At 44.0% G+C, this 18,643-nt stretch overlaps 1 protein-coding gene across 4 annotated transcripts in view; it reads right to left on the reverse strand.

Moving 5' to 3' along the window:
* Nucleotides 1-5,648: 5,648 nt before the first annotated feature.
* TBC1D30 (TBC1 domain family member 30) overlaps nucleotides 5,649-18,643 on the reverse strand; it is a 45,807-nt gene continuing 32,812 nt past the window's right edge. For 2 of the 4 annotated variants that reach the window (XM_081211527.1, XM_081211529.1), the window contains 6 exons: nucleotides 15,499-15,604; nucleotides 12,260-12,366; nucleotides 11,945-12,084; nucleotides 10,601-10,807; nucleotides 10,360-10,416; nucleotides 5,649-7,762 (listed from right to left, as the gene is read on the reverse strand). In XM_081211527.1, coding sequence (XP_081067653.1) covers nucleotides 6,984-7,762; nucleotides 10,360-10,416; nucleotides 10,601-10,807; nucleotides 11,945-12,084; nucleotides 12,260-12,366; nucleotides 15,499-15,604 — 1,396 coding nt within the window. In that variant the 3' untranslated portion in view covers nucleotides 5,649-6,983. The remainder of the gene's footprint in view (nucleotides 7,763-10,359; nucleotides 10,417-10,600; nucleotides 10,808-11,944; nucleotides 12,085-12,259; nucleotides 12,367-15,498; nucleotides 15,605-18,643) is intronic. The other 2 variants (XM_081211528.1, XM_081211530.1) reach the window with 1 other exon arrangement.

Raw genomic sequence — 18,643 nt, forward strand, 5'->3', positions numbered from 1 at the left:
GACTTTCGCCCCCCGCCCGCCTTCAGAAGGTGTTCCCTCCCCGCCGCCCGGCTTCGGAACGATGCTCCGAAGCCAGGCGGCAGGGGCAGGTGTTCCCTCCCCGCCGCCCGGCTTCGTAACGATGCTCCGAAGCCGGGCGGCGGGGGCAGGTGTTCCCGCCCCGCCGCCTGGCTTCGTAACGATGCTTCGAAGCCGGGCGGCGGGGGCAGGTGTTCCCTCCCCGCCGCCCGGCTTCGGAGCATCGTTCCGAAGCCCGGCGGCGGCGGGAGGAGGCGTTCCCGCCCCACCGCCCGGCTTCGGAGGAGGTCCGAGGACAGTGGGGAAGAAGCGCTGCGCTTCCCCGCTGTCCCGGATATTTCCCTATGGGCTGTCGTCTTGCGAAGCAAGCCCATAGGGAAATTCGTCTTGCGAAGCGCCTCCAAAACGGAAAACCCTTTTGTCTAGCGGGTTTTCCGTCTTGCGAGGCGTTCGTCTTGCGAGGTACCACTGTAGTAGAAGAGCACGCTTCCCATATTGAATGCATGCACAATAAAGCTCTGAATGATTTCTCATACAGCTCTGACTGTCATGAATTGAGCTGAGAAAATATGGTAGTTAACGTTAACTGCTTGATAATACTAGAGGTAACGGGAGGGGTGGCAATATTTTGAATGAACTCCATTTAACTAGGACAATTAAAAACTGGAGTTCATTCAAAATATAGAAGCAAAATGATTAACTAGGAGCAAGAGAATAGAACACAAAACACCAGTTTTAAAAGTACAGTTGTACCTTGGTTTTCGAACAGCTTAGTTCTTGAACATTTTGGCTCCCGAACGCCGCAAACCCAGAAGTGACTGTTCCAGTTTGCAAACTATTTTTGAAAGCCAAACATCTCACAAGCTTCCGCGGCTTCCAATTTGCTGCAGGAGCCTTTTGCAGCCGATCAGAAGCTGTGCTTTGGTTTCCGAACGTTTTGGAAGTTGAACAGACTTCCGGAACGGATTCCATTCAATTTCCAAGGTACGACTGTACTACATTGGCTCCTGGTCCATTTTCATCTGAAGCCTAAAATATAATGGACCTGTACCCAGGCAAACCATCCTGGGGAGGGTATTCAGAGTTGGGGTGTCATAGCAGAAAAAGTTACGGAACACTTTCCTAATGAAAGCCTTCTCGTTCTGTTGCTACCATTAGCAAGGTGGGTTAAGACAGGACTTTCTCTGTCATGACACTCCAGCTCCGAACAGCTTCTCCATGATGGTTTGCCAGGTACCAAGTCCATATGGAAAACTATTTTTTTCCAGTGCTTTTTCCAGAAGCTAGCTTTATAACTCTACTTTTATTATTTTTGCAGGCTTTGATTTTACTGACAATGGTCATAACGACGTAAAATGGCTGCAAGTGCTCTTGGCAGCTTCAGTTGAAAGAGCAATAAATTCCAGAATACTGTACATGCATACCAAGGCATCGCTTCCAGACGTCCCACAACACAACTTCCTAAGAGGCAAGGTGTAGTCAAAACAGGGTCCATTTGCAGCAGTGGATCGGGAATGAAGAAAGGAGTGTAATATGCAGAATGCATTCAGATGCACTACACACTTGACAGGTCCTTGCACTATCAAAGCCCTCCACCCAGACTGCTCACACCATGCAGCTAATTTTGGATACGAGGCAATTGATTAGTATATACATAAACTGTTTTACTGTATATCAGGCTTTGATCTATTATCAACTATCTGCACTAAACACTCAAGAGTTGGTGTGCACGTATCACCATTAATATAATTGCGTGAACAAATGTACTAATTCAAAGATGAGACAGTTTCCCCTTCAAATTAAAAGAATCACATTGAAGTCCACACTCTTAAATTCCCCAAACTGAACATTTTATCAACTGACTGGTGTATTTGTTATCATTTGCTGCATTCCTGTACCACACAAATAGTATAACAATTAAAACAAACCTTGAAGGATGACATACAAGATGCAAGCAAACCTGCAACACGTATAAGCACATTATGAAACAGAAACAAAACACAGAAATGGGGGGAAGGGGATCCTGAAGTATTGGCTGCAATGTGATAACTGTGCAGAACTATGCTCTGCATAGCTTCACTTATGGCAGCTAGAGCCACAAGTTGCATGTGAACATACAACATCCATTTGGATTAATTTGAAGTACTTCTAATTAACTCTCTCTGTGTGTATGAATTTTATCATATTGTTGTACATGACATTACTTTCTTTGACACAACAGAAGGAACTGTACACAACCATTTGCTTTGACCAACAGTGATACTTCCCCCCCACACACAGCTTATCAGCTCACAAGGATCACCTCTGAACAAGTTGCACGGATGATTCATTTCAGTGCATTCTTATAATGTGCTCATGAGACTCTAAAGTTGTTGAGAGCATTGCAAAGGAACTGGTTTCTATTTCATCACAGGCACAGTAATTAGGGTGTTGTTGTTTTTACAATATCATATCATCTAGTGTATTCTGTATACTAGAAAGGCATCCTGATTCAATTATTTATCTACAAGAGATCATTTGCAGATCATGCACACAGCATGGATAATCATGGGCTGTGCATTTTTGTTTTGTTAGAAATATTTGAGATTTGGAAACCCTGCCTTACTGCAAGAAATTGGAAGCAACTCATTATTATTATTTAAAATGCATTATTGGTAAGTCCTATTTAATCTACAAGACAGAATATGGCATCAACTATACCCATTAGACTCGGACACAAACACAGATAAAACTTCTCCGACAAAGACACCATTTCATACATCCTGTATATATTATCCTGTATATATTTATAATGTTACAATATCTATAGTACATTGTATACATCAAAGATACAAAGTTTAACACCAAAGTATCTTAAATCACAGCGCACAAAAGGCAGACAGACCCAGTAAGTTATTTCAGTTTCTTACCGGCATCACTCAGGTGGCAACAATGATGAGTCCAGAACTACCTATCATAATAATGTAAAGGTAGATACACCATGCCAAAACTAGCTGTTCCTATTGATGTGCAGAGACAGGGGAGGGCTCTAGTACCCATGCAGAATTCCACATAAGACACTGACCTCAGCGTCAGACAGCTCTGAAATGCCTTGTGTGCATGCACAGGGTAGATCCCAAATAAGATTCCCTCTAGTGCTTTCCATTGGAGTAAATGGGGTGTCAAGCAATTTCAAAATGTTTTATGGGTTTGCAAATTGATAACCTTGGATATAATTTTAGCTTAGTTTTTAGCTGCTTTCATTACTCCTTTAGGAATAGGGGGAAATCGTTTTTACAGAAATATTTAATGTGGACAAAATATTAGCTCTGAAAAATTCACACGGCGAAGGACATAATTGTCTTTCAGGGTAGGAAACTACAGGTTTGCAAAATAAAGTTGGAATCCAAATTGGTTTTGCGTCAGTGTTTTGAGGGCCAAATCCTATGCCTTTTATATGATACTGGAGAATCAGCAGCTGAGGCCCAAAGAAGTACATTGGACAAGCCAACACAGTAGGATTTTTGATTTTTCTTTTTAAAAGTACGCCCACCTAGCGCCATATCACAAACTGATTTTGTTTTTGAGCCTTCCTCAGGTTCATAATTGGCTTGCTGTGAAGCATGTAGACTGCTGCTCAGAAATCATGGGAAAACCAAAACTTGTTAGCAATCTAGGTGCACGATACTTTAGATTCTGCACTGATCCTTTATTTGTGTCTATTCAGAAGTTAAGTTCTACTGCGTTCAACTGGACCTACTTTCCAGGTAAGTCTGTTCAGGACTGCAGCCTAAGAGCTATTACTTAGAGAAGCCTGGAGGATTCTTGTTGTTATACATTTCCTGAACCAACTGTGGATTGCAGGATGAGATGCATCCCATTCAGAGAACTTCAACTAAAGGATAATGGAAGACTGTGTAGACTTGGGAGCTCCACAAATTGAGAACTCCACAAATTGTAAGTAGGATTGATTCATCATCAGTGTACTCTTCCTTCAAGCACCTGGGCTTAATGCTCACAGCTATTGTGAACAGGATAGATATAGACAGCATCTTCTGTAGATAATGGACTTCTGTCTATTACCCTAGAACAGTGTTTCCCAAACGTTTTTGGGCAACGGCACACCTGTTTACCGGAAAAAAATCTCGCGGCACACCACCATTAAAGCCCCGCCCCGTGACGTCAGCGCGCAGCGTCACGCCGGGAGGGACGCACAAAAGTGAAAGTTTTTTCCCTTCCCCTTGCCGGGGTGGGAGGAGGCAGCAGAGCGAGGGACTGAGGGACGGCGGCAGCTGAGGCGGCGGCGGCTGTTGTGCTGGTGGCGGCGATAGCGGGCGGAGGAGGAGCCGTCGCCGGGAGTTGCTGCTGCTGCTGTTGCTGCTGCTGCCCGGACATGCCGGCCTCCTCCTCCTCCGCTGTCTCGCAAGCAACCCACCCTCCCCCCGCTTCCCCAGACCGTCTCCCCCCCCACCGCCGTGTCCCCTACCTGTGCTGCAGCCCCACTAGCCCCAGCGTGATCACATGGGGCACGTCCAGCTCCGTGGGCCACAGGCCGGAGGCGATGCACCCGAACACGCCGCACTCCTCCCGAATCCCCAGCTCCTCGAATTCCATGGTGCCCGAGCGAACACGTGTTGTTGTCAGCGCAGCTGCTTCTGTTATTGCCGCTGCTGCCTCCTGCCGCCGCCGCCGCCTGGGTTTGAGGGGGGGGGCGGAGGAGGAGGAGAAGGAGGCGGCGGCCTCAGAGGCGCGAGTTCCTCTCCGCGCCCACCCCTTGCGCCCGCCTCATTTACATGCATACATTACGAAGGGGCGAAATTCCCCGCCTCGGGGCTGCTCCGCGTGGTGGAGTTGGTTTCCCCACCCCAGAGGAGCAGAGCAAGAGAGGTCGCCTTCGGGGCGGGGGGGGGGCTACTTTGTATCTGCCTTTGGACACAAGTTAGCTCCCGCTCGCTCTTTCTCTCTCCCCACAAGTTAACTTTGTTTCCCTCTCTCTTTCTCTCTGCGCGCGCGCGCTTCTGAGAGCGAGTTTTGCCCAGTGGCTCCGAGAGTGTAAACGGCTGGCTGAAGTGCTGAGGAGACCGCGAAGGGCGGAGGGAGCTGGGCTTTGCGCGCGACGGAAGGGGTTATTCCCCCCCCCTTATGGAAACGGGGTTTGAGGGAATAAGGGGTAGGGAGGAGACTTCGGTTTTTGCGCGACTGAGCAGGGGAAGGGGGCGTCGGCGGGCGCTCGCCTCAGATTGGAGAAACGCTACCAAAGGGTTGTGAGCGGGGGGTGTGTGTGTGTTAAAAACATCCCTCCCTCCGTGGGTGGAGGAAAGGGGGCTGGGAGGCAGGATGTGGCCCCGGCGGAGAGTTTTAGGTGGCCCAACCCCTTCCCTTTCCCAATGAGGTGGAAGCATTGGCGGGTTTCTGCAACCGCACCCCGCCCCCTTCCGCCGTCCGTGCCCCCCCTCCCTTCGTACGCAGCCCCAAAAGTGCCTCCGGACTCCGAACGCGCTTCTTTTTCGGGTCGCTTCCCTCTCGCGCGCTGCTCACTTGGTTTTGTTCTCTCCTAGGCGCCCGACTCGCCCGCCTCCCTCCCACGGCACACCAGCCGGTGTCTCACGGCACACTAGTGTGCCGCGGAACACCGGTTGGGAAACACTGCCCTAGAATGACTCTTGTTGTTATGGCAGCACGTGCTATTTTTCATTGCACTTAACTTTGCACAGCACTTATAGTCCTTACATTTGTCCTGTGAGGTAGGCTCCTACTCTTCATTTTACAAATCTAAAACTGTTTCAGAGTTTGTAATTTCCCCAAGCCTACACAGTTAGTTTGTTCACTAATTCCCACTGAACACTGAAACTATTACACAGCAGTATTCTATGTTTTAGAAAGGGGGTGGGGGATTGCACAGTGTTTTGGAGACCGAGAAACAGGAGACCCCTTTCTCCATACTGACTGTCAAGTTTTGGAATTTTAACAATTGTTTACATGATAATACACCATAGTGATAACCACCTCTAATCTCTTGAAGCTTGTTAGGCATAGATCATATCACTTCAAATGTAGAAGCAAGGGACAAGATCTGCAGGAAACTGCTAAAACTTTCACTGGCCGAAAAAAGTTAAGTAGTACACTAAAGACGATCTTACATCATCAGGATACAGCCATAAATTTTCCTCAGCCGGGAAGCTGACACATTAGGGAATTAACATACACTGTGGAACAACACTGCCCAGCAGTTAACATGAAAAGTGACTTAACCTTATCAAAAAGGCTAAGGAAGATTTGTCTTTAATGCCAGATACTTCTAGGAATTTGAGTGATAAATTAACTAACAGATTTAAATATATATTCCAACAGTCCCATGACTCACTGAAGGTCATCATTTAGGGAGCCACGATCGAGTCATAGAAAGCATTTCAACTTCCCTTTTTACCTGACCTAAGGTGGTAATTATTATATCAAAAATAATTAAAGGAGGTAACACCAGTGGCATTCGAGTGGAAAATGCTAAAACACAGCTAATGTGTCAGCTGCTCAAATATATTCCGTATATATTATACAGAAGCAGTTTTTTTAAAAAATATTTTAATCTGCCTGAAATTTTGAAGTTCAGTGTACTTCATTGAGGCAGCTACAAGGCTCTGATAATTAGCCACTGAACCATAAAAGGCGGTAGTCTTCTTGATGAACTGACAGGAGGAAAACTGTCCTACCACTGTACTACCGAATGCCGTGTTACAGCTTCTCATTGCTGAAATTCAATGTTCATTTTTTGAACATGAAAACTGTATGTGGCACTGTGTGCTTTCACTACTCCACGTTATATATATAAAAAAGACAGATCTTTGATCATACAGTTTATGTTCCAGTTGCGACTTATCTTCCTTATTTCAATTGAGAAATGAAATTATTCAGAAACTCCTTCAGAACAACGAACACACACGTAATAAAAACTGAGATGATAATGACGATGTGCCAGCGATATATATACATCATCGTTTTTTTGACCCACTGTTACCACTTGCAGGCTTGTTAAAGCTTCTGCTCATCTGTGGGAAATGTACAGTTGGGGTTCTCTCGGTTGGACCATACAATCCTAGGTTTCTGGCCGCAGCTGATTTTCTGAGAGGTTTGACACTGGGAAAAGGACTGAAGACCTGTGGTTTAGTAGTGGCAGCTTGGGGAGATTTTGCCACTGTCCCACTGTCACTGGGCGAATTCGGGAACTCGGATAGAGGTGTTTGACAGAACGAAGTCGATACTGATTCAACATCATCATTGTCATTTTGGGTAAGTTCCAGGGCTTCGAGCTTCAGCTGAACAGCTGATACGTTGACGTTGGCATTGGCATCTTTGTAACTTGGTTCAGGAGACTGTCCTTCAGCAGTCCGGGCATCTGAATCACTGCCTTCGATTTCCATAGATTCAGATTTGCTTGGAGCCTCTTCTTTCCCATTGGGGCTACTGGTTTTCACACCTTCGTTCTGTTCTTCTATTAACCCTATTGTATCTCCATAGCCCAGCTGGCCTTTGGCTCTTGCTACATTCTTCCGATGCACCCTAATGTGAGTGCGCCAAGGAGAGTTGAGCTTTGTTTTAAGATCTTCGTGGGGACTAGGGGACATCTTGCCTCCTGCATGATTTGGAACGTGAATAATAGCATTTTTGGAAGACCTGTTAGTCGGCTTTATCTTCTTTCCTAGCAGAAGGTGGTTGATCACTGGAGAATGGTTCACTTGAGAGGGCAGAAGACTAGTAACTGGTCCTTTATCTGAAGAAAACAAACATTTAAGAAGCACGCTATTGAATGAGGCAAGGCAAATGATCAAACATTAAAGCAAACCTGACCAGTCTGCATAGGCGCCAACTCCATGGGGCCTGAGGGGGCCCGAGCCCCCTCAAAAATTCGTTTGGGGGGGCTCTGCCCCCCCAATAATCTCGGGCACCCCTCCAGCAGAGCGCCACCGCCGCCCCTCCCCCAGCCCAAAATGCACAGGGTCGGGCTGCATGCCTCCTGCCCTCCCTCCCGAGCAAAAGCTCCACCCAATTTCCTTCGGAGCTGATTAATATGCGCAGCACGCTCTCCCCTATTCGCTCATGAGGAGGCGGCGCCACTTTATCTGCATATTCATGAGCTTATTTATTATTCATGAGCTTTCGCGGGCTCCCCCAATGTTTTTTATAAGTCGGCGCCCCTGCCAGTCTGATACACAAACACGCACACATACGGGTGGGGGAGAAATTAAATTAAGTTTGCAATTAAATGCAGATCTATCAAATTAGCACTTTCAGGAAAATTATATGAGAACAGAAACACAGCTATCCCTCAAAATTAGCACTTAACTGAATTTTGTGGTGGTGTTCTCCAATCAACCTTTATTTTAAAAATGCATTACATTAGGGGAAAGTGCACATGAACATTAATATGCATCAGTGAAAATGACATAAAATGCATTATATGAGGGGAAATGTCTTGCGAAAATGTGTGCATTGGTCAAAACCGAATATGAAAATGTGTTCATTAGGAGAAATTTGCATTAAAATGTTGATCAGTTTTCATGAATCAGATTGCTACAGAAATGTAGAGGACGTGATTTAAGAATAGAAAAATGAGTAACTGAGAGAACACAAGTTGAAAGATCCTTCTATCCCTGCTATACACTGCATTTTCCAATCCAAAACTGGCTCAGATATTTGACCATGTGCTTCTCATGTCTCTCTCTTTCTTAATAGCAGGCTCCATTGTTTCTATTGACTGGGGGGGAAATGCAACAAGAAACAGAGCATCTAGCAGCCTGAAGAAAGCAAGGAAAATGTTGATTCAAAACTAAGAAAGCCATTCGGTAAGTAGGACTTGTTTACTTTTAAAGGGAAAACATCTGGTACATAAAAGGTAAAGGGGCCCCTGACCATTATGTCCAGTCGTGGCCGACTCTGGGGTTGCGGCACTCATCTTGCTTTATTGGCCGAGGGAGCCGGCGCACAGCTTCCAGGTCATGTGGCCAGCATGACTAAGCCGCTTCAGGCAAACCAGAGCAGCGCACGGAAACGCCGTTTACCTTCCCGCCGGAGCAGTACCTATTTATCTACTTGCACTTTGACGTGCTTTTGAACTGCTAGGTTGGCAGGAGCAGGGACCGAGCAACGGGAGCTCACCCCGTCGCGGGGATTTGAACCACCGACCTTCTGATCGGCAAGTCCTAGGCTCTGTGGTTTAACCCACAGTGCCACCCGCGTCCCAACATCTGGTACATAGGAAGCTACAAATACCAAATCAGGCTCTTGATTCATCTAGTTCAGCACTTACACTAACTGGCAGTGTCTCTCCAGAGTTTCAGTCAGGATTATGTGACTCTACTACTGAAGTTACAGTTCCGATATGTTTAACTGAGCAGCAGTGATACTCTTTACAAATTTCTCTAACACCTATCCCAAGCAAATAAAAATGAAGATCCTAACCCAAGCCTTCTTTTCAAGGCAATAAAGACCAAAGAAAGCAAGAATGTGAAATTAAATATATTACGAAGCTATACACATACACAACAGATGAATAAATTGATGGATTAGATACTATGGGTTGATTTAGTTTAACTACTAAATCATGTGAATAGCATGCTAGACTCCGCCTTCTGCCTCTGCCTCGTCCTGACGACCACACAAAGGTGTCTATAACCAAGCAGCTGGGTAAATACTCCATTTCATAGAAAGAACATTCAACAATTTAATATGGTAAGCAAGACAGACCATTTCCCAGCAGAATATCCAGTCACAGAGAGTAACGAGAGAGAGAGTGCTAAAGGATATATACAAGACAATTGATTAAGGTTAGTGAAAAGGGGCTTTGGCAATCCTGGGAAATGAAAACCTTCATCAATTTGGTTTTGCCACATGGCTGTTGTGTGCATACTATGTTTCTTAGATTTTCAAAATTGCATTTCATGGGGTATTTCCTATGAAAGATGGAGCTGAAAATCCAGCCTGGGACAGGTAGGCCGTACTGTCAGGTGTGGGATAAGATTCCTCATATTACCTCATCACTGTTAGGAGGCAAGACCCATCTCTAGCAGTAAAGTGAAAGTTCAGTTTCCAAATGGTTCATCCCACAGATAATACTGTCACAAAGGGTATTTACTGATCAGCAGTGACTGTATGTGCACTTTATGCTAAATCAGCATTGAAACGTATTTAGTCTAAGTCCAGCCAATTCATATATAATCTTGTAATTTGTTGATAGTTCTGATGCCAAATCACTGTCCATCCAATTGGGAATTCAGAACATTTCACCCCAAGTCCAAGGATGCCAGAGCTGTTAGTAAAATCAGAGAAACCAATATTGTATCCAAGATTAGCATAGATATCTTTAAATACCATTATTCGGCTGGTCCCTGGGATCTAACATAATCCCAGGGTCATCATCTTCAGACCCTAACAAAAGAAAAACAAAGATCAACATCGTCTTTATAAGTGACATGCTCTTTAGTCAGATGAGATCCTTCCAACTATTTCATTCTTTTCGTCTTCTATATATAAATGAATACACAAAAACATGATTTGCTTTCTGATGCACGTAGCTGAAGCTAACTTGCGCTTCCAAACACAAGTGATTTACCTGCTCTGATGTACACCTGATGGACCTGTTGCTGCTGTTTCTTCTTTATCCGTGAATACTGCCTTTTCAGCGCATTAATGTCTGTGGTCATACGTTCCATCATCATACTGTTAAAAGCGGCGTGGTATTCGCTCCGACAGGCATCTATTGCTCCAGGGCTTAGCTCTGCAATATTGCTGGAACCTAGACTCTGCTCTTCATTATGATCTATGCATAGTAGGAAGAGAGCATGAGAAACACATCAGAATGTATTACATAATGGCAACCCCACCGTCCTTAAATCAGGGGAGGAAAAACTGTAGCCCTCCAGATGCTGTTTGGACTATAAACTCTCATTATCCCCTAACCACTGCCACTGCTGGTTGGGGATGAAGGTAGCCGCAATCCAAAAATCACCTGGGGGGCACAGGTTCCCCATCCCTGCCTTACATGAGCAGAGGATTTCAATAACCTGGCATTGTCTGTACTTGCATTTAAACGGCTGACAAATTTAAAATCTCAAAAGATCAGCAGTAGTCAACATGAAACTGTTACCGGCCTGTACTTAAACCCTCAGGAACTATCAACAAAAAAATTACCATATATTCATCTTGATGTGACTTTGAATATTACTTAGAAACGCTGTTCTCAAAAGTACACAGCAAGCCATCATGGGGGTGGGGAACAGAACATAGTTAAGGAAGGGATACACTGCTCTCTAATTGCTCAGTTGTGAGCCCCATCGCATTATATCTGAGATAAAATACCATTCTATCGTACCGTCAAACCATAGTTGTCGGACATAATCTGTTCCGGAAGCCCATTTGGCTTCTGAAACTTTCAACAACTGAATCGCAGCTTCCTGTTGGTTGCAGGAGCTTCCTGCACTCAGAAGAAGCTGCGCCGGACATTCGGCTTCTGAAAAATGTTCAAAAACTAGAGCATTTACTTCCAGGTTTTTGGTGTTTGGGAGCCAAACTGTTCGAAAATGGAGCTGTTGAGGAGCCGAGGTTTGATTGTACTGTGATCAGCACCAAAGAGACAGCTATATTTCACCTATGAAGCACTTCCTATGAAACAGCCTAATGTGACTCAACTATTTAAAAAATCAGTAATAAAAACATATATAAAAACCATTTTAAATCTAATACAGATAAAAATGGAATGGGCCATATTAATCAAATGCTCCTACACCCACCTCTCATAGGCCACGGAATGGCATGGTTTGTCCTTCGAGCATTTGATTAAAGGCTGATGCCCAGGGATGGTAATCTGCCAGCCTCTAAACTACATAGCAGAACTGCAAGATAAACCCATGGGGGAAAGAGGCTCCTATGGTGATGCTGTAATGTTTACATTCTTTACCTTTGAATTGCTTTTGATACTTCTGTAGTTCTGGGGCTAGAAACCCACTGAATGGCCCAAGGCAACCAATGACACTAGCTATGGAATCTTCATCGTCAAGGTCGTTCTCCTCATCGCTGTCTCTATTTTTTCCCAGCCATCTGCAAAAGGAAAGCACACAGACACATTGCTGACCTGGACTTGCAAATGCATCTATAATAAACTGAACAGTTCACCCGGCTCAAGATACATAATCATCTACGTTTGTCCCTTTTATATACAGATCTTGCCTGGATTACAATATATGGTACTGGCAAGAGGTGAAGACAGACTTACCCTGAAGCTGATTTCACTGAGGCAGGAAAAGGAGTAATGTTGTATGTATATTTCTCCCGTAATTCTGCTAGTTGTGGGAAAGGGAACTGGGCCATAGAATAAACAGTCTAGGGGGCAAAAAGAAAGAGACAAGCTTTTAAAATCAGTGCCTTTTCCTTTAATTTTTCAAAGCAACTGTCCATAACTCAAATAAAGGATGGCTGCAGGATTAGGCAATATATTTCCTCATGTACTGAAATGAAAGGTGAAAGGTTTGCTTTTTTGTGATGGAGCATACATTTCCTGCAGGAAATAAGATGACTGTCTCGCTGGAAACGTAAGAGAACTGTTTGAATCAGGCAGAAAAGATAACAAGGACATGCATGCGAAACTCGCACAAATGCAAGCATTCGATGCATTCTAAGGCATTTGTTTTCAAGGCAGTGTGCGCAAATTTAAACCATCTCTGCTGCAAGTGTGGTTGATCTATGGTCCTGTGGATGTTGCCAAACTGCAACTTCTGTCCTCTCTGCACCCACTCCAAACAGAAATTATGAACTAACAGATGTTGGAAGAATTCTTTATTGCTACCGTGACACAAAAGCAAGAAAGTGAACAAAGGGTGGAAATAATCACAAACGTCTGCTTTGCCAAAAAAGAAGTGCTGCCATATGCACTCTCTGGGAGTGCTTCTTGCCTGAAGGTGGTGGTGGGGAAACGGGACACCACATTGCCCTGATGCAGTGCAAGCAATGAAACATTAAGCCCTTCTGGAGATGAGATTCCTTTTGCCTCAGTCAGAAGTGTGCACAAAAACTCCAACAATATAAAACACCTCTTCCATTTTGCGAGTCTGCACAACACCTGGCAAGCGTGGGAACAGACCCTAGCCCCCACATCTCTCCCCCCCATTGGAGTTTGATCACTTTCACCCGCATCATTACTATATTCCTACAATGCTATCCTTTGGGAGAAGAATTGCAGCAGAACCTGAAAATCATTTATACCCTTTACGTCAATAGAAATCTGTTCCATATGAAACCTCTGAATGAAATTGTACCATTATTATTTTTCTGCATGGTGCTAATTTCCAGAGGTTTAGGTTATAAACAGAGCTACACGTTCCTGTCCCCTTCTCTTTTAGCTGCAACAGACTGATATGGCTACTTCTGGGTGGGTGGGGGAACCAATATTCACAGCCCACCAAGCTGAACATAACACTACAGCCATATATTGTACCTTCCTTTTTAAAAAAAATCCTCCCCAAAACAGCAAAAAATAGGTGATTTATTAAGCATCTTGGTGGGCTATCTTACAATGCTATCTGCCTATTATTGTTACATTTCTTTTTTATTATTATTAAAGATTTTATTGTTTTACAGAAGTAAATGTAATGTCTCTCATATTTTTCCCATGTAACATTTTTACAAATCTGTTTCATTTGTTGAGACATTAGGGGAGGGGAAAAAAGAAGGGGTGGAGGGAGGGAAGATGGGTGGGGGTGGGGTAGGGTGGTAATGTTTCTGTTATGCTTAATGTATGTAGGGTTTGGTGTCAGCATTGCTTGTGCTGTTCACTTGTGTTCCTTGGGTGGTGAGAGAGGTTGGGGTTGGCCTCGGGTGTAGTTGTTTGTTTGTGATTGGCTGTGGTGATCTTTGTTTTCATGTGTGGGTGGGTGTTTTGGATCAGGTTATCCATATTGATTTGTATGCTGTTGGTGGATTATTGTCATTGTCTTGTTGGGCTGTGTATGTGATAAAGAGGAGCCATACCAGGGTAAAGGCATCTTCTTCTGTTTGTCCCCGTGTCAGTTTCAGTTTATTGGTTAATTTTTCTAGTAGGGCTGTTTCCCATACTATTTGGTACCATTGGTCCATGCTTACTCCTTATTGTTACATTTCTATCCCATCTTTCTTCCAAGGAGCTCAAGGTAGTACCATGGCTCTCCTTCTCTCCATCTGTATCCTCAGAACAACCTTGTGATGTAGGCTGAGAGAGTGAAACTGGCCCAAGGTCACCCACTGGAGCTTTATGGCTGAGTGGGGATTGAAACCATGGTCTCTTGGGTTCAATTCCAGCACTCTGACCACTATACCACAATGACTCATACCTTTGTAAACCCGGAACCTCTCTGAGCTGGAACAGCTTTATTATGACAAATGCAGTTCAACTAAGCTTTTCACAGAGCAGAGCCCTTGAAATCGGTGAACATGGCTGACATAAGCTCAATAATTTCAACGAGTCTGCCATGAGTAAAACTTAGTTGAATATTGCCCCATATCTTGAATTCACACATCAAACCAATCACTGAAATGCAATTTATAAGAGAGAAGGAAGCAGTTTGATACTGACATTCATTGCACTCTTCTCAGTATTGTACAAACCTATTTCGAGAGCTATGTGGGCAGCCACTGCTTTGTATTTTAAAAGTACAGCACATTTGCATTATTCATAAGGTTCTTTCCCTGTCTTTAAAGTTCTTGCCAAAGTTGGATGAAAAGCGAACTGTACAAGGTTGACTTGTTATTAACAGTAATAGAACACTCTGCTTCAATTAGATTTCAGAGAACACTTTATAATTTTTGAACTGTTTTTTTCTTCCTTTTCTGAACACAGGAACCCAGGAAGCTGCCTTATACAGGGTCAGACCTTCTAGCTCATACTATATTTGCTTACTGGCAGCAGCTCTATAAAGGAGTCTTTCTCAGTCCTAACAGAAGATGCCAGGGGCTGAATATGAAAACCTTTGCATGCAGGGAAGATATTCTACCACTGAGCTACAGCGTCCCTTTTGGATATTTTTAATACCTTGAAAAAACGTGAGCTTTGTCCAACCACAGCAAGATTATTCCACCCTAAAGGTAAAGGTAAAGGGACCCCTGACCATTAGGTCCAGTCGTGACCGACTCTAGGATTGCGACGCTCATCTCACTTTATTGGCCGAGGGAGCCAGCGTACAGCTTCCGGGTCATGTGGCCAGCATGACCAAGCCGCTTCTGGCGAACCTGAGCAGCGCACAGAAACGCTATTTACCTTCTCGCCGCAGCGGTACCTATTTATCTACTTACACTTTGACGTGCTTTCAAACTGCTAGGTTGGCAGGAGCAGGGACCGAGCAACAGGAGCTCACCCCATCGCGGAGATTCGAACCACCGACCTTCTGATCAGCAAGTCCTAGGCTCTGTGGTTTAACCCACAGCACCACCCACGTCCCTTTATTCCACCCTAGTTTCACCTTAATGTAGTTCATACTTACTAACCTGCATGAGTTCATTGCTATCAATCAGGTCGCCTTCCAGCATCTCTTGGGTTAACTTTCCCATGGTGCCATAGAATTCATCCGCAGTTTCACAACAATCTATCTGCCTGCATCGCAACACAAACATTTCCATTATCTAAACAACATGTTATATTTCTGAGTAAATATAGAGTGTGTAATCAGTTATTTGGAGAGGGGGACACACATAAACAGCTATAAACAGCTTAACACTAGTGATATTAGTAGACAGATATCCACAAATAGCTCTAATTAGAGAACAGGCTATTAATCTGTGTTTCAGCATCATGCAAACATAAAAAGTGAAAATACAACACTATTTCTTTGTCACACTTGAAAGTATCCCAGTGTTCAGGGGAATGAGTCGTCCAACGAAGCACCCTATTTGTGTGTGATTTTGTTGTTGTTGTTGTTTAGTTTTTTAGTCGTGTCCAACTCTTCGTGACTCCATGGACCAGAGCACGCCAGGCACTTCTGTCTTCCACTGCCTCCCGCAGTTTGGTCAGACTCATGTTTGTAGCTTCGAAGACACTATCCAACCATCTCGTCCTCTGTCGTCCCCTTCTCCTTGTGCCCTCCATCTTTCCCAACATCAGGGTCTTTTCCAGGGAGTCTTCTCTTCTCATGAGGTGGCCAAAGTATTGGAGCCTCAGCTTCACGATCTGTCCTTCCAGTGAGCACTCAGGGCTGATTTCCTTAAGAATGGATAGGTTTGATCTTCTTGCAGTCCATGGGACTCTCAAGAGTCTCCTCCAGCACCATAATTCAAAAGCATCAATTGTTCGGCGATCAGCCTTCTTTATGGTCCAGCTCTCACTTCCATACATCACTACTGGGAAAACCATAGCTTTTACTATACAGACCTTTGTTGGCAAGGTGATGTCTCTACTTTTTAAGATGCTGTCTAGGTTTGTCATTGCTTTCCTCCCAAGAAGCAGGCGTCTCTTAATTTCGTGGCTGCTGTCACCATCTGCAGTGATCATGGAGCCCAAGAAAGTAAAATCTCTCACTGCCTCCATTTCTTCTCCTTCTATTTGCCAGGAGGTGATGGGACCAGTGGCCATGATCTTCGTGTTTTTTTATGTTGAGCTTCAGACCATATTTTGCGCTCTCCTCTTTCACCCTCAATAAAAGGTTCTTTAATTCCTCCTCACTTTATGCCATCAAGGCTGTGTCATCTGCATATCTGAGGTTGTTGATATTTCTTCCAGCAATCTTAATTCCGGCTGTGGCAATTATTTATTTACATTATTTCTTACGCCACTTTTCTCAAAGCAGCTCAAAATCATAAAAAACAGAACACTTATAAAATTTGAACTAACACGGTAAGAAGAAAAAAAGCAGATTCTAATTCAGTAATCCAACTGAAAGTGATTCAAACCATTTTGTAGTTTAGAATTAGAGCAATCGCTCTTTAAAAGCCAGCCATCTACGATGAACTATGATCACACTGACTAACTATGCTGGGAGTAGGAAGCAATTTCAGCACACAGAGCAAAGGGAAAGGAGAGGGAAGTGTTACCAAATGTTTGATAGGACTTCAACCTTAAGTGTAGGAAGGAAAGGACTAGTCCTGTTTCCGTTCAGTTATTTCCTTATTGCAGTGTCTATGCAACTTGTCAATGTTTTGTGAAATTTTGTTTAATCTCTACATCAGCAAGGGAACCATCTGTTATTAAGCAGCAGGCCAGTAAATGGGTCCCAAAAACATTCCTGGGAAATTTCCAAAGGAAAGGGTAGTAACCATTCAATTTAAAGGAGAGGCTAGACAGTTGTCTCTACACATGTACATCCTAGATAAAATTTAGATAGAACACTTTAGAGACATAGTTGTTTAATATTTGCACAGTTCCAGTTTGATGAGAGCTGCTTTTGAAGCTTTCCTGCCCTTCTTTAGACTTCCACAGAGGAATGATTATTTCCCCCCTTCAATGTGGTGTTTTCTTAGTAAGCATGTGATTGATCTGTAGACAGTTGAACTCTTTAGGGTACTCTTGAGAGGTCAAAGAAAGGACAACAAGATAGTGATTCAAGACAACAGTCCGTGTGCCTCAAAGGAATGAAAATGATCATGACTTAGAATTCATGCAGCATCTTCTATTTCAGATTGCCAGTTTAACTCTGAAAACTGCAATCTCACCATGAGCTTCTGAAGATAAGCAACAGCAGACCCTGACAAAGATCTATTTGAAATAAATATCAGGTTGGCTTTGATCATCATAATTTATCTTTGTGTCCTTGTATTAGAGGAGGACCCGAGGTGGATGTAACCTTTCCACCTGAGCACTCAGTTTTAAACCTGAGTATTTTCTAGAAGCAATGCAAAACTATTTCAGTAGCCAAAGATATTCAAGTATAAAAACATAGACAACGGTTCAATAGTCTGGTACTATGTTTTCAATATACTGTTACCTCCCTGGATTACAAACTAAATAATATCTATATAAATGGAAACAAGAGACTCTGAACTGCAGGATGCTGCAAAAGAAACTGTGGCACCATATTTCATATACCCTTAAGAAGTAAATGGTGGTGGTGCACCTGTTGTGATCCACCTGGAATCAAGCTGTAACCTACTTTTGTTGTTGTTGTTTAGTCGTTTAGTCGTGTCCGACTCTTCGTGATCCCATGGACCAGAGCACGCCAGGCACTTCTGTCTTCCACTGCCTCCCGCAGTTTAGTCAAACTCATGCTGGTAGCTTCAAGAACACTATCCAACCATCTCGTCTTCTGTCATCCCCTTCTCCTTGTGCCCTCCATCTTTCCCAACATCAGGGTCTTTTCCAGGGAGTCTTCTCTTCTCATGAGGTGGCCAAAATATTGGAGTCTCAGCTTCAGGATCTGTCCTTCCAGTGAGCACTCAGGGCTGATTTCCTTAAGAATGGATAGGTTTGATCTTCTTTCAGTCCATGGGACTCTCAAGAGTCTCCTCCAGCACCATAATTCAAAAGCATCAATTCTTCGGCAATCAGCCTTCTTTATGGTCCAGCTCTCACTTCCATACATCACTACTGGGAAAACCATAGCTTTAACTATACGGACCTTTGTTGGCAAGGTGATGTCTCTGCTTTTTAAGATACTGTCTAGGTTTGTCATTACTTTTCTCCCAAGAAGCAGGCGGCGTCTTT

This window comes from Podarcis bocagei (assembly GCF_964188305.1).
Source record: "Podarcis bocagei genome assembly, chromosome: 10".
Classification (NCBI taxonomy): Eukaryota; Metazoa; Chordata; class Lepidosauria; order Squamata; family Lacertidae; genus Podarcis; species Podarcis bocagei.